General features: G+C 36.3%; 1 protein-coding gene across 1 annotated transcript in view; it reads left to right on the top strand.

Moving 5' to 3' along the window:
• Positions 1–16,136, top strand: part of PKD1L3 (polycystin 1 like 3, transient receptor potential channel interacting) — a 56,492-nt gene that overhangs the window by 12,905 nt on the left and 27,451 nt on the right. The window contains exons 4-11 of the mRNA XM_051973532.1: positions 1,491–1,780; positions 1,844–1,850; positions 2,589–2,707; positions 2,803–2,929; positions 4,469–4,597; positions 5,116–5,347; positions 11,385–11,578; positions 14,173–14,403. Of these exons, the coding sequence (XP_051829492.1) occupies positions 1,491–1,780; positions 1,844–1,850; positions 2,589–2,707; positions 2,803–2,929; positions 4,469–4,597; positions 5,116–5,347; positions 11,385–11,578; positions 14,173–14,403 (1,329 nt within the window). The remainder of the gene's footprint in view (positions 1–1,490; positions 1,781–1,843; positions 1,851–2,588; positions 2,708–2,802; positions 2,930–4,468; positions 4,598–5,115; positions 5,348–11,384; positions 11,579–14,172; positions 14,404–16,136) is intronic.

The following is a 16,136-nucleotide window of genomic DNA, read 5'->3' as shown; positions in this document are numbered from 1 at the left end:
AAATCTGAACCAATTCTCTAAGTATCTTATGAGACCTTATAGGGAGAAAATTGCTGTAAAAAATTTTCCCATTTACCTGCTTATCTTCTAATTTTAGCTGAATTGGTTTTGTTTGTACAAAAACTTTTTAATTTTTTATGTGATTGAAATTGTTCATTTTATCTCCTGTGTTTCTGTTCTTTTTTGGTCATGAACCCTTTCCCCATCTATAAATCTGACAGAAAATTTCTTCTTGCTCCTCCAAAATGCTTATGATGTCACCCTTTCCGTCTAAGTCATGTCTCATCTGGAGCTTATGTTGGCATGTGATATGAGATGCTAGTTAATATTTAGTTTCTCCCAGGATGCTCTCCAGTGTTCCCAAAAGAAAAAAGGAAGGAAGGAAAGAAAGAAGGTAGGCAGGGAAGGAGGGAGGAGAAGAGAAGAAGGAAATTGCTTAGAGCAGTTAGATGAAATAATTTACCCAGAACCAATATGTAGCAGAAATGGAATCTGAACCTAATTCTTCCTGTTTTAGGAAAGTCTTTCTATCTATTACACTAGGCCCATTCAAAACACAGTGAGAAAACAAAGGCAGCATAATAGGCAGCTAAGTGGTGCAGTGAGTAGAGTGTCAGGTCTGGAATCAGGAAAACCTGAGTTAAAATCCAACCTCAGACATCAATTAGCAGGGTGGTCCTACCTAGTAGCAGTGAGCAACTTACCCTCAGTCTGCTCATTTGTAAAATGGGGATATGAATAGCACCTACCTCCCAGGGTCATTGTGAGGATAAAATATAATTTTTGTAGAGAGCTTGGCAAATAGAAAACACTATGCAAATGTTAACTTTTATTATTAGTGCTTTGAGCATTATAGGTACTCAATAAATATTTGTTTATTTGATTTTAAATCAACTCTTCTGCAGGAAGAGTCCCATTAAAAAAAAAAGAAGAATAGAAAGGAGAAAAGAACATGTATCCTATTTCTTTTAGTCTACTTCCTAATCTTGTATAAGTCTGTCAGATTTCTTTTAGCCTATGAATCCATTTATTTGTCCATTCATTTCTTTTTAAAATTAAATTTTTTTTCAGTTAACAGACATTCATTTTCTTCCTCCCTCTTCCTTGTTAAAAACAAAACAAAAATGCATGTAGCCCACTCATTTTCAGGGCTATTCATTTCCTCTGCCAGCTCAATCAGCAGTGATGATTTTTTCTGGATTCCTTTCTTTTTGCTACACCCTAACCCTCAAAGGCTGACTCAGTGTTTTTGAACAAAATACAATGAGAACTCTTTCCCATTAAAGAAAACAAAAGAGGATTTTTATGTTTCTACCAAATTATAAGATTATTTATATCCATTAGAATAGATTTTAATCCTACGAAATTTGTTTGGAATTTTAAAATATCTTCTATTTCCAGAGAAAAAGCACTAAATACACACAAGCCAATTACAAAGAAAGTTCAGGGATGGTATATGTTTGTACTTGTTTATTTTTTAATATTTACAGACCAATGCAAGCAGTTCCCTTCCCAACCTGAGTGAGCAGTTGCTGAAGGTCCAGTCTCTGAGTGGAAATCCTTTCAAACTGAAAGCTCCCCCAACCTTCTGCCCCTTTGATTCCTTCAACAGTGAAACAGAAGCCTCTGGAGAGAATGAGGGGATCCCGCAGGATATCCTGAAGGTTGGCGTAGAATCTTTAGTTACTATGTCTGAATGGAGATTCCTTTCAGTCTGTGGAGATCCTGGAGGTTACATGTTCTCTTTGGATTTTAGAACATTTCTACCCTGGGAATCACTGCTATAGAAACTACCCACTGAAATGTTTCAGGGTCCTACATCCCAACCTTTTATTCTTCTTAGCATCCAGGTAATCCTATGCCCAGAAAGTGAGTTGTTTAGAGAACAAATAAACATTTTTTTAAGAAAAGTAAATATTCATGGCAACAAGAAGATTATACAATGATCAATTCTGATGGACGTGTCTTTTTCCAACAATGAGATGATTCAGGCCAGTTGCAATGATCTTTTGATGGAGAGAGCCATTTGCTCCCAGATAGAGGACAGTAGGAACTGAGTATAGATCACAACATAGTATTTTCACCTTTTTTATTATTTGATTGCATTTTGTTTTCTTTTTTTCCTTTTTGATCTGATTTTTCTTGTGCAGCACTATAATTGTAGAAATATGTTTAGAAGAATTGCACCTGTTTAACATATATTGGATTAGTTCACATCTGGGGGGGGGGGAATTTTTGGAACACAAGGTTTTGCAAGGGTCAATGTTGAAAAATTACCCATGCATTTGTTTTGAAAATAAAAAGTTTTAATAAAAAAAGAAAAGTAAATATTCTCCCTCATGGTATTTCTAGGGTCAGCCTTGGCTATAGGGCAAAGGGACATTTCCTCAATTATGTCTTTTTTTGGCAATGGTTGATCTGTCTTTAGTCGGTCTGAAGTCTCTGTGATGGGATCTTATGACCAAAATGTACCTTTCTAGTCATCTTTGCTTGAGACTTGATATTCCTATCACTTCCTTCATGCATTGTTAGGGGTAAAATACGGAGAAGGATGGGACACAAGACATGTTATTTCCTTTCAAATGTAGATGGAAGACATGTTACAGTCATCTTTGCTAGCCCTGGGGAAGATACAAGAAACCCTCCTTCAGGACAACCAACCTTCAATGATAATGACTTCCTCTCTAGCCACTGTAATGCTAAAAAGGTAATAGAGAAAGGAGGAAGGGAGAAGCTACTTTTAGAATTCTGGTTTTCAGGAAAAAACAATTATTCCATGTATTTTCCTTTTTTTCCCCTAAGGCAAAATATATCAACTTTGTCTTCAAGCTCTTTTACTCTCCATTATCCAGCACCTATGCATTTAGGCTTCCCATCAGCCTCTGCTTTGGACAATCTCCTGAGGAAGAACCAAAGTGTAAACATTCAAGTGAGTGTGAAGTTGTTCCTGAACAGAATCATTTGTTTTGATGACCAAGAGTAAAGTACAATATAAACATGACATTATTCTCATGAATATAAGCTGGCCAGAGCGGTGAGTGATGTTAGCCACATAGAAATGTACAGCAGCAGAGATAATTAATTATATGCTTCTGGGTTTAACTGAAGGCCTGTGCTTGGTGAGAAGCAGTCTGGTAACAAGGGATCAATAGCGGGCCAGCCTCAGAGTCCAGAGGGCCTCCAAATCCTGTCTCAAACACACAGGCTATTCGACCTTGGAGCAAGGCCCTTGACCTCTCAGTGCTCAAGAGCACAGATTGATAGAAAGAGTTGTCTTATCCTGGAATTCCCAGTATCAGTGAAATCACACATCAGGTTCCTCCTGTATCTATTTGTATTCTGTCGTAGTTTGAATGATTTCAACGTGTTTCCTTCTAAAATCTCTGTTCAAGAAGATTCATTTTCCTGAGTTCAAATCTGGTCTCAGACACTTACTAGTTGTGTAATCCTGGGTAAATCACTTAATCCTTTTTGCCTCAGTTTCCTCATCTGTAAAAATGAGTTGGACATATTTAACATGTATTGGTCAACTTGCCATTGGAGAGAGGGGATGGGGGGAAGAAGGGGAAAAATAGGAACAAAAGGTTTGGCAATTGTCAATGCTGTAACCCATGCATATAACTTGTAAATAAAAATCTATTATTAAAAAAAATGAGTTGGAGAAGGAAATGGCAAAGTACTACAATATCTTTGCTAAGAAAACTCCAAATGTGGTCGAGGAAAGTTGGACAGGTCTGAAATGACTAAACAACAAACAAAAATCTATTCAGAGCCATAATTAGGTTAGGGTAACTGGGATTATGCCCTAAAATGCCAACATCTAAGGCCATGTTTGTGGTATTTGGGGGTTGATTTTCTCTGACTTTACACTGATCCAAGCCAGGGATACCACCCTCAAGATGCTTTTCAGTTTCACTTCTCTTCCAAGCCCATCTTCTACCATCACATCTCCTCCCTTCCAGATGCTAAGCTTCCCTCCTAAAACTTAGGGAATCAGAAGTCTAGGCCATTGATTTTCTCAACTGAAATCATTCTGAATGCATACCTAGTTATAGCTCTGCTCCTTCTAATTTAAATGTACAAAAGTTGAGAAAATCTGAATGGTTAATATGGTATGTGATCATGTTAGTAGGCAACACTTATTTCTGTGTCTTCTAACTCACTTTAATCACATCACTTAGCCTTTCCCTAGAGAACAATAGTGTTTGCCACTCAGAAAAAAAGGCAAGTCTCCAGGTGTGTGAGGTAAAGCATAAAGACAAGATTATGGAAGTCAGGAAAGTGTGACGCATCTTTTATTAATTTTTATTTTCATTTCTTTCTGTGGGACAATGAGAGATATTTGTATTTAATTTCAGAAGATATTACTATAAATCCCCTCAACATTTACTCTAACTCCTGATGTTTGATATCTGTCACTATATACCCTCTGCTGAGGTTGTAATAATGGTTTTCTCTTTGTCTTTAGGTTACAGGGCTGGCTTTTAATCCCTACGAACATTTTGATAAGCAGAATATTGTTGGAAGTATTGGAAACGTGTTACTCACCTCTGATCATGAATCTCTTCAAATCCAAGACTTGTTGGAAGAGGCAGAGGTACATATTAAGTGTCAGGCCATAACAGAAAAGGATCAAAGACCTTATCCAGTGGGGAAAGAAATAGTTTTAACTGAATGGCAATTACTTTGTTTTGTTACTTACATTTTTACTTTGGAGGTTCTAACAAAAATATGAATTCTTCTTCTAAATCTTAGACCTAGAGGAGAAAATCTCAAGACTTAAATCCATCAGAGATCTAGATCTTAATCCTATATCCTTGCTGTGAAAACCATGCTGGCTTCCCCCTCCCCTTACTAGGACCTAAACAGATCTATATGGGCAACAATACTACAGCTCTTGTTCTAGAGTGTTTTACTGGATAATGGGGCATTTACTTTTTAGGCCTAAATATATTCCTGTGTCTTATAACATTGATTCTAATAAATACTGAAGTGGGAAGTGAAATAAAGATTATTTATTACCTTCATAAACTAAACTATGACTAAACTAAAAATTACTCCAAGGCATTGATAAACAGCCTAGAATCCTGAGGATAACTTTTTTTCTTATTCTAGATAATAGTCTGGAGAGATGGCAGCATAGAAACCTATCCCACTACCTTCAACATGAGTGCAGACCATTTTGTGATCACTATAAACATCACTTCCCTAGAGGAATCTCTGATAGTCTTGGTAGAACCTGAAAATCCTCTTTCCATCACACTTTATCTTGGTTTCCAGTATCAACCTAATATTACTCATTTTCAACTAAACATCACCCTCCCAAAGGAACAGCTATGGGATAAAGGTAAAAATATAATCAATTTTATTATAGTTCAAGAGTTTCAGAATTGGAAGGATTTCCAGAGACCATCTATGAAACTGATTAGTATTTCACTAAATCCATAAATGAATTTAGGTAGTATTATCATTATGTTGGCATGACCTAGCCACAAGAGTGATTATTTCTCCAATAATTAAAGTCTCTTTCAAAAGAATATTTTATAGTTGTACTTAAATAAATCTTATATATATCATGGTAGACACCTAAATATTTATGCATTTCTAGTTATTTTAATGGAATTTCTTTTATAATATTTTTTTCCTTTTATAAAAATATTAATGATTTTTGTAGATTTTGGTTGCATTCTATTACTATTAATCATCTTCCTTAATTTCTTTGCTGATTCATAAATGTTTTCTAAGTTGACCATCATATCATCTGCATATATGAACAATTTCTCCTTGACCATGTTTATATTTTTCATTTTATTCTGTCTTATTGCTAAAGCAAGCATTTCTAGAATTGTGTCAAATAAATAGTGGGGTGAAGCAAAAGAGCTCTTTGCTTTACTCATTTGAACCAAAAAAAAACAAAAAACAACTTCTAGTGTTTATAGCAAACAATGTTAGCTCTTGGTTTTACATATATGCTTTTGAGAACATTCAAGAATTATTCCATGTGAGTATGTTTTTTAGATTTTTAATATAAATGAATGTTTTATCTTGTCAAAAGCTTTTTCTTTTGAAATAAGTATGTATTTTTGTTAATTTTCTTTTTTTTTCTTTTCTGTTTATATCATGGTACCAATTGTTTCCCTAATGTTGTACCATCCATGCATTCCCAATATGAAGCCAATTCATTGAATGATTTATTTTCTGAATATATTGATATATTTACTGTAAAGAACTTATTTACAGCATTAATATGATAATTAACATTTACATAGTATATATTCTGTGCCAAATCTTTTACAATTATTCTCTCATTTTGATCCTCATCACAATCCTGAAGGTAGGTGCTATTATTATCCCCGTTTATTAGATAAGGAAACTGATATTAACTGAATTGCCCAAGCCAAATCTGAATTCAAGTCTTTTTGACTCCAGCACTAGTGCTCTATTGACTGCACTCACTGATCTATATTTCTCTTTCCCAGTCTTATCTCTCCCTAGTTTGCATATGAGGACTGTTATTTGTCTCAGAAAAGGAGATTGGCAGTGTGCCTCCTCTCTCCATTTTTTAGGATTTTTTTTTTTGCTTAATAGTTGTTATTATTTCTTAAATATGTAATATAATTCATGTATAAATTAATCTAATCCAGGGTTTTTAATCTCCTTTTTAGTTCATTTTTTGCTTGCTCAATTTCTTTTTCAGAAATTGGGTTATTTAATGTTTCTATTTTTTATTTTGTTGGTTTGGATTTTTTTTTTTTTTTTTTTTGGTAAATACTCATCAACTTTCACCAGTCCTAGAAGCTAGGAAAATTTGGATAAGTATTGCTTTTGACATATACGGGTTCTGTGACTACAGGTAAGACTACAGTCAAAAAAATTTTTTAATTAACAGTTGGAGATATGGTACCAATATGTACTAGTAAACGGATTTTCTTCATTTGGGATTTTACACCAATGAAATCACAGGTCCAATATCTTTCTTTATCCTGTCCCTTTTGAAGCTCAAATAAGAATGTAGTACCTCATCATTCTGCTCCTCCTATACATACACACTCCCCATCTATTGTATTCTACTGACATTAATTTGTGATGTCCTTCTCCATTAAGTATTACTTTCATTCCATACTCTTTATTTTTTTCCTTTTTAAGATACTTCAGAAAATATTCCCAAGAACATTACCTCTTGAAGGAAGCAGCAAAGTACTATGGGATATATCTTGTAAAGCAAGTCTGAAAACTGACAGACTCTTTGAACCTATAATTCTTTCAAAACTCTTCAAGTCTTGTCCAAGCATTGGGTTTTTAACTGCTTTCTCCTCCTAGTGTGAATCAGTATCAAAACACACAATTCTTTGTAGGAGGTGTTCTTCTAAAGCAGGGGTCCTCAAACTTTTTAAATAGAGGGCCAGTTCACTGTCCCTCAGACTGTTGGAGGGCCCGACTATAGTAAAAACAAAAACTTTGCTTTGTGGGTCTTTAAATAAAGAAACTTCATAGCCCTGGGTGAGGGGGATAATCGTCCTCAGCTGCCACATCTGGCCCGCGGGCCATAGTTTGAGGACTCCTATAAGTGTCTAGACCCCACCCCATCAAAATTCAATAACAAAATTCTTGCCTCATCTTCCAGCTCTGGGGCCTTGTCTTTCCTTTTTTGCTAATTATCGCTTTTCCTGTTCCTCCCTCTGTGATTTACCTCTCAGTGTTCTATTTTTGCCAACCACAAGCTGAGAAGCTTCATCCAGAAACAGAGTGGAATGGAATCACACACTGCACTAAGTGCTTTACAAATTCAATCATAGTTGATGGGGGGAAATTGAAAGTCTCTCATCTACCTCCCTCCTTGAGATCTGAGCAGCCATTACCTAAGCCTACCTGCTCTCCCTGTTTAAGAGCTTTTGTTCTATATTATCCCACCACTTAGAATCTTGAGTTATTTTAAGGAATGAGATTTTTATCCCCTAAAATACTACTTCTCTTTGCTACCTACTTATCTCTTAACTATTCATACTAGACCTTTTTTTTTTAAGCTTTCTTTGAATGTCTCAGATAATATACGAGCTTCTTTCTTTCTTTTTTTAAAACAGATATCACTGAGGAGCTAGACAGGCTGAGCAGTCTGTCATCCTCTGAGTTGGAGGAGGCAGGTCCTACCTCTGTCTAGTTTCCCAAGCAGTTCCCTCCACTTCGATGATTTTTTTCTTTCCAAGTGTGGGATGGAATGATTTTGGCTGTGTCAACCATACTGAACCAGCCTCAAACCAGCCAAACAGAGCAGGCTAGAGACAGGAGAGTCAGAAATTAAACAGAAGTTTAATTTCAAAGTGAGGGAAATGGCTTGCAAGCAAAGAGACAGATTCAACACATGAATTGGGAGCCCACCTCTAGTGGGAGGACCTGTTTTAGTGTGGCTAAACCTTGATTTATATATTTGTGGCTAAACAAAGAGTCAGACAGTGTAATGTAATAACACTAGAGAAGCATAACAGCAACAGGAGGCAAGGTTGTCTAGTGAGAAGACTCCAGGTCAGGGCTTGTCCAAGTTTGGGACCATCAGATCATCCAGAAGATGAGCACAGGATTATTATGTCAAGCTCAGGGCTCAGCTTGCTCTGGAAAAGTATCTCAACAGCTGTTTTATTTGTGTCCATGCAGACTAGGTATGTCCACATGGGTCTGCCTAGATACAGGTCAAAGGGAGGCAGGAATGGGCAATGCAACTTTAGCATATTCTCCCACAACTCTTTACAAGGGAGATTTTGATTCCCACCAGGTAGGTTGGACCAGAGTCTGGTCTCTCTGCTCTCTTCAGATAAAGGAGATACTAGACTAGAATTACATCTATCTATTCCCCTAAATATTATTAGTCTAGGAGAAATTATATTCAAATTCAGGCTACAGCTCCTGATCATTGTTCCTTAACAGGGAAGGAAGAACCCAAGCTCTTTCTCCAAGGCTTCCCACCAAAAACCAGTTCCACAATGAACACCCATAATAAATAGCAAATAGATCTAATTATCAAAGTCAGTAACAAAAGAAAAGAAAATAAAAGAAATCTGAGTAAAATATATATGAAAATATGTCCCAAACAAAACAGATTGAATGACCTTTCTCTCTGGGAGAGATAACTCAGTTTAACCAAGATAATCCCAGCTCCCACACAAACAGAAATGCCCTGAAGTCTAGTATTTCAAGCACGGGGATGGGGACATGATAGAGATTCTGTTTCTTTACATATCATTTTCTTCCCAGAGTCTTAGTCTTCATGGACCTAAAAAGAGACTAAAATCATGTATCTTCTCCCTCAAAACTGGAATCCAGGAGAGCCAAGGATCTCTATTCTTTCCTATTCTTACCACCATCACCCCCCAAGCTCTATCTGAACCTTCAAACTCTTCTAATAAGGAAAGAATCCCATCCAACTGGCCCTTTAAGTCAAGGATTTCAAGAGCCACTCATTATCTGTTCTTTTTGTTTTCTTTACAAAATTCTACTGTACACAGAATAGTCACTATCTTGGGGGAAAAGGAAAGTTAAATAAATAAATAAAGGCCTGCAGCTTGCTCCCTTCAGAGCCTAGGGTGCTTCCCAGCTTGTGGTTTTTAGGGTTATCTGAAGTCCAAATTAATTGTCAGATTTGTAGCAGATCAGTTTTAGACTTCTACTTTGCTATAATTGCTCTACAGTCCCCACGCTGAGTCCTTAAGCCCCAAGCCTGATCAGATATAATCTTTTGACTTCAGAGAATGCTCTGTTTGCTCTAACGCTCTCTGTCTATAAGCATTTTGTAGGATAAAACACATTGCTCTGAATTTCTGTCGATCAATAGTTTTTCAAAATTGTGGGGTTAAGAAACAAGAGACATTGAGGACAAAAGTCAATTCTCTCTAGCCCAGAATGAAGCAAGTGGGTTAAAAGAGACTAAGGTGTGAGACAACTAGAAAGGTAGAAGGAGGCTAGGTTATAAAGGACTTGGATAATAGAACAAGTTCTCCAAAGAGCCCTGAAATGGCAATGGAGAAATTCTAAAAACCTCCAAAATAACTCAGAAGAACAGAGAATTAAGTGAAAATATTGAAAATATCAAAGAAGTAGAAATAAACTCTTTTTAATAGCTTCCTTGCAAATGCAGATGCAAGCCAAATCCCACCTTTTTTTCCCAAAATAGGTTTTTTCTCTTTCTTTCTTCCTTCCTTCCTTCATTCCTTCCTTCCTATCTTTCTTTCTTCTGAGGCAATTGGGGTGAAGTAACTTGTGCAGAGTCTTAGGTGTCTGAGATCAGATTTGAACTCAGGTCCTCCTGACTTCAGGGCTGGTACTCTATCTACTACACCATCTAGCTGCCTCTAGAAATAAACTCTTAAGGAAGAAATCAGTAAATCTAATCTGAGATGCAGTAAAATGTTTCGAGCAAAAACCATGTATTGAGTGAGTGAATTATCCACCATGGATTCAGTTTAGGCTTGGAAAATAGATAGTTTGCTTCCTTCTTCCCTTTTCCCTCTATATGGAGATAGTTAAATACATTTTGGGTCATTTATTCTCTTTTAACTCAATTGCTCTACACTTCTACACAATGCTTACACCTTCCTCCCAACACACTGACCCCACAGTGATACTGGCCTCCAGGCTGTTCCACCACTATGACACTCCATCACCTCCCACCATTTTCTCTAACTGTCCCCTATGTCTGGAATACTCTTTGTCTCTCCAACTCCATATTTCCCTGGCTTCTCTTAAGTCCCAACTAAAATCCCACTTTCTATGGAAAACCTTCCCAAACCCTTCTTCATTTCTAATGCCTTCTCTCTTTTAATTATTTCCTATTTGTCAGGTTAATTATTATCCCATTATATATATATATATATATATATATATATATATATATATATATATATATACATATTATATGTACTACATTATATATATTATATTTTATATATTTACTTGCACATTGTCTTCTCCCATTAGATTGTAAACTCAATGAGGGCAGGAGCTGTGAGCACTTGGTATATTACAGGCATTTATTCTTTCTTCCTGTGAGTAGCTGCTGTACTTCCAGTCTGGGCAGGATAAGGAGATCTGGTCTCAAAACAAATGCAGAACAGAGAAGAGCAAAAGGAGTCACTAAATGGCAATAGACCTGCATTTGGAGTTAAGTGGACTGCATTTGAGTTTCCTTGTCTATAAAATATGGAGGTTGAACTAGATGGACCTTAAGATACTTTCGACTGCTAAAAATAGGATTCTGAAGAAACATCTCTAGTCCAATTCATTTGTCTGGCATTACATGGGATCCAGGATCTTTTACTGGTTCTAACATTAATTTGTTTTATGCTCCTTATGGTTTGTTTCTAAAGAGGTAACCCAATATTGTTCTCTGTTCTAAGATGAGATGTACTCGTGGGTGCTTTCTCCAGAAAATCTGCAGCATGGAACAGGTACCTACCATATAACAGCTATGGTGAACGAAAGCAAGAAGGAGCCAAAGCAGACATCTCTGGGATTCTCAGTCACCACAGCAGCCACTCAGTGCTTTTTCTGGGACCTTCACAACAAGACATGGAAGAGTAATGGCTGCCGAGTAAGAAAAATTTACCTATCTACTCAATGTGACTGATATCTCATGATGGACAGCACAGCAGAAAGCAAAATTGTGAGACTAGACTGGAGTGCAGAAAGAAGGAAGATTCTGTATAGGGCAGAACTGAGACAAGCGTGGAGGGGATTGAGAAGTAGAAGCATGTGGCTACTTTCTGTTTTTGTCTTTCCTTTTTAATAGTCACACTTGAGAAATGCTGAATGCAACTGATTATTCCAGATAACCCACGTTTCAGCATAAAGAACACAATTGACATGAGGAAATATAGAACCAGTACAAAATAGACTTGGAAAATATATAAATCTCTGTGCTATCGCGTGGGAACAGGGATCATTCTAGTTTGATAAATGTGAATTAAATGAGCTAAGATATGTAAAGCACTATCTAAATGGGAGCTACTGCTACATTTTAGGTAAAAAAAAATTTCCTACTAAATAAAGTTAGAGAAAGGACTTTAGTGAATAAAAATAAGGAATCAGCTCCCCCTTCTGCATGAACTGAGCCTCTTGTCTCATTGCCTTCCTAAAAAGAAATGTTTTGTAATAATAAAAAGTCTGGTTCCAGAATTAGGGGAGGTCCTCTCTAAATTACAATATGAAAGCAGAAATAAGCCATGGTACAGTGACTTGCTTCTAAACTCTTTTGATGGCATACCTCATCAGTAAAACATTTTGAGCAGGTACCCCTAACACATGATATTAACTTATTAATAAATCATATATATGTTCTACTGTTCTAATATGTTTTAAATTTATACTATGTATATCACATATTATAAAATCTCAACATTTTATATATTATAAAATTTATACAATTTATGTATTATAAGCTTCACACTAAACTAGTGAGAACTTCTGCTACCTAAAAGGTGTCACTGGAGAACAAGAAAGAGAACCGATTTAAACAGGTAAAGTGGTCTGAGATAGCAAATTTAATTCACTATACCATTCAAAAGAAATGAGCCATATCAGACTTAGTAGAGTGTAGCAGGAAGCTCTGGCTTTGACAAAGGCATATTTACTTCAAAATATAGCAAAAACAAATGTGCAAATGTTTTCCCCAGCACCTTAGGGATATAATCCCCCCATATCATCTCAGTCTTTAAGATGGAAAAGGGGATTTAAACTTGAAACTTGGCCAAAGTAGGGTCTGAATCTCACATCAAATACTTAGTATGATAAGATTTGGAATTAAAACTGGGAGATGCCCAAGAGGACATTTAGTCTAAACCTCTCCTTTTTCAGGAAAAAACCTAAAGTCCATCTGGGTTAAGATCATATCAAAATAACAATAATAACAATGATGGTGATGATAACTAGTGTTTATGTAATGCTTTACAAATGTTATAGGATTCAATCCCGGGAGGTAAGTACTACTATTATCCCCATTTTACAGATAAGGAAACTGAGGCAAATAAGATCAAGTGACCTACCCAGAGTCACACAGCTAGGAAGTCAGGTCTTCTGGTCTCCAGATCCAATGCTCTATCCATTGTGCTTGCTAACGACAAATAGTAAATGGAGAAGTTGAGCGTGAATTCTAGTCTTCTGATTCCAAATCCAGTATTCTTTCCACTGTGGAATCTAATTACTTTATGATTCTGAAACCCTGTAAACCTCCATTTCCTCATCCTCATCCAGTTCCTCATGGAATTAATGTAAGGACCAAATGATGTAAGATATGATTGACTGATTAACTCTCTCAAGGCTAAGCCTGTTACATCCACCCCTCAAGGTATATTCTAGGTTTTGTGGGTGGTTCTTCTCTACTGCCATTGGCTTCAACCCCTACTGGCTGTTTCTAGTATTTTAAGGAGAGAGTGAAGAGAACAGGACCCCCAATTCCATTTAACAATTTAACATTGGATGAGCTTTTACAAAGTACAGTAGATAGAATGCTGGGCCTGGAATCAGGAGGACTCATCTTCCTGAGAGCAAATCTGGCTCCAGATACTTACTATGTAACCATGAGTAAGTAACTTAACCCCAACTGCCTAAGGGGAAAGGGGACAAGGATCAAGTATTTAGTGTGCTTTGCAAACTACAACTATTATTTGTTATCATCTTCAATAATAATAACCTCTTCTGGGACAAAGATTAAATTTCTTATTTAACTTGTGAGAAACAGCATAGAATAGTGGGTAGAGAGCTAATCTCAAAGGCAAGAACCCAAGTTTAAGAACAACTTCTGACATATATTGGCTTCAGGATGGCCAGGCAAGTTATTTAACTACAAGTAGCACTCTGGACATTGTAGAGGAGCGAATGACCTACACTGGTAGAAGTTCCCTTATCCAATGAAATCATAGGCCCAGTTCCTACCCCTACATAATGTGTGTATTTTCTTGAGGTTGTTCATCCTTTATTCTCAAAGAGGTCCAGTATTTTGCATGGTCTCTGAATGGCAAAAAATAAAAAATAAAAATAAATAAAAAGTCCTAAAACTCATACCAAAAAATTGCTCTTATTTATAACTTCAAGTGATGAGTATATATCCTTGCACTTGACACTTTTCTCCTGCCTTTTTGCTCTTCTAGCTCCTTTTTAGCTAACTCTTCTCCTTTCCTTTGATTGCAGGTAGGGCCCCAGAGCACCATCACCAAGACCCAGTGCCTCTGCAGCCACCTGACCTCTATTGGCAGCTTCTTTATGGCCTTGCCCAGGACGGTGAACATCCAAGACACAGTCATGCTCTTTCATAGGGTGGCCCACAATCCTGTCGGAGTGGCCTTGCTAGCTAGCCTTTTGGGATTTTATATCATTTTCATTGTATGGGCCTGGAGAAAAGATAGAGAGGACAGGAAGAAGGTGAGGTACATTGGGAGCTTTGGCAAAATGCTTCTCCTCACAAACCCCTACATCAATTATCAAAGACCAGAGTTCAACTCCTGTCTTATCTATTCACTTTCAAGTCACTTAATCTCTGTCAGCCCTCAGTATCCTCATCAGTAAAGTGAAAACAATAACAGCATTATGTCCCAGGATAGTTGTGAGGGTCAAATGAGATGATATCTTCAAAGTGCTTTGCAAGCCTTAAAAATGCTTTTTAAATGCTAGCTTTAGTTGTTATTATCTTTGAAAGAATGCCTTTGTCAGATCATATAGCATCAGATCTGGAAGGAATTTAGAGATCATCTAGTTTCTTCCCATCCTTTACAGATATGGAAACTGAGGCTCAGAGAGTTGAAGTGACTATCCAAGCTTACAAGCATAGGCTCAGAATCAAGACTTGAACCCAGGCCTCCTTCCTCCAAGTCCGGGGCTCTTGGCACTGTATATTATAGAAACTGAAGAAGAGGAGGAGGAAATTTTTCTTCATCTTGTTTTTATGGCTTCAGCTACCCAAGTGATAGGATATAGGTCTTGTTCACTCACACACACACACACACACACACACACACACACACACACACACACACACACTTTTTTATAGGGAGTTGTATCTCACCAGGCTTTAGTACAGTGGAAGCCTAGAAAAGAATTTCTAGAAATTGTAGCAGATATTAAATCTCATTGTGCTTTACTTTAATCCCAGGGGATCGTAACCTGAAATCCACAAACCTAAAGGTTCGTGGATAGATTTGATTTTGACTCATCATTTATTAGCTGTGTGAACTTGGACAAGTCACTTAACTTTTAAAGCCTCAGTTTCCTTGTCTATAAAATGGGAATGATAATTCTTAGTTTTACCAACCTTACAGGATTGTTGTGAGGGAACCAGTATTTATCTTAAAGTACCATAAATTTAATCCTATTTATTATCTATTTTATTTGTTATTCATTATTATCCTCATTCATATAAAGTTGCATATAGATAATTATTTACTAGTTTGCTTTAAAAAATCCTTTTCTAATATAAATAATTACTACCTAAATTTATGTTTTATCATTTTTATCTGGCTTTTTCTTTAAAGAAAATTCTAAACTGAACAAATGCCAAATAAGATGGGCATTTTCTATCTAGTTTTCTTACAATGGGAACCTAATGTATTTCTCATTCCCTAATTAATATAGAAAGCAACCCATTCATTCCTTGTAATCCTGATGAAGAGTCAAGTGATACTATGATCTATTGTATAGATAAATAGCTTCAGCCTTATTACTGCTATAATGACTTAAATATACTATTTATATATATATATGTATATATACATATATGTTTATTTATATTCACTTAGATGTATATATGTATTATGAATATATGTACATATATGTATATATACACATATATACAGTGTGTTTTGAAAATCTTAATTCAAAATTAAGCTTTAACAAACTTTTGGGATAGGCTGTATAAGTATAGGAGTGTGTGTGTGTGTGTGTGTGTGTGTGTGTGTGTGTGTGTGTTTATGTTTGTGTAGTAGTAGTAGTAGTAGTAGTAGTAGTAGTAGTAGTGTGTGAGATCAACTATAGCTATAGTCAGTCTTCCTTATCTCCTAGGACATCTATTGTACATAACCCCATACTTCTGCCCTGAATTTTTATGTCAATAATTTAATTTTATATAAGCAATTTTATATTGATAATTCCATGACAGTGAA

This window comes from Antechinus flavipes, chromosome 2 (genome assembly GCF_016432865.1).
Source record: "Antechinus flavipes isolate AdamAnt ecotype Samford, QLD, Australia chromosome 2, AdamAnt_v2, whole genome shotgun sequence".
Lineage (NCBI taxonomy): Eukaryota > Metazoa > Chordata > Mammalia > Dasyuromorphia > Dasyuridae > Antechinus > Antechinus flavipes.
This window is presented reverse-complemented; position numbering and strand designations above follow the sequence as displayed.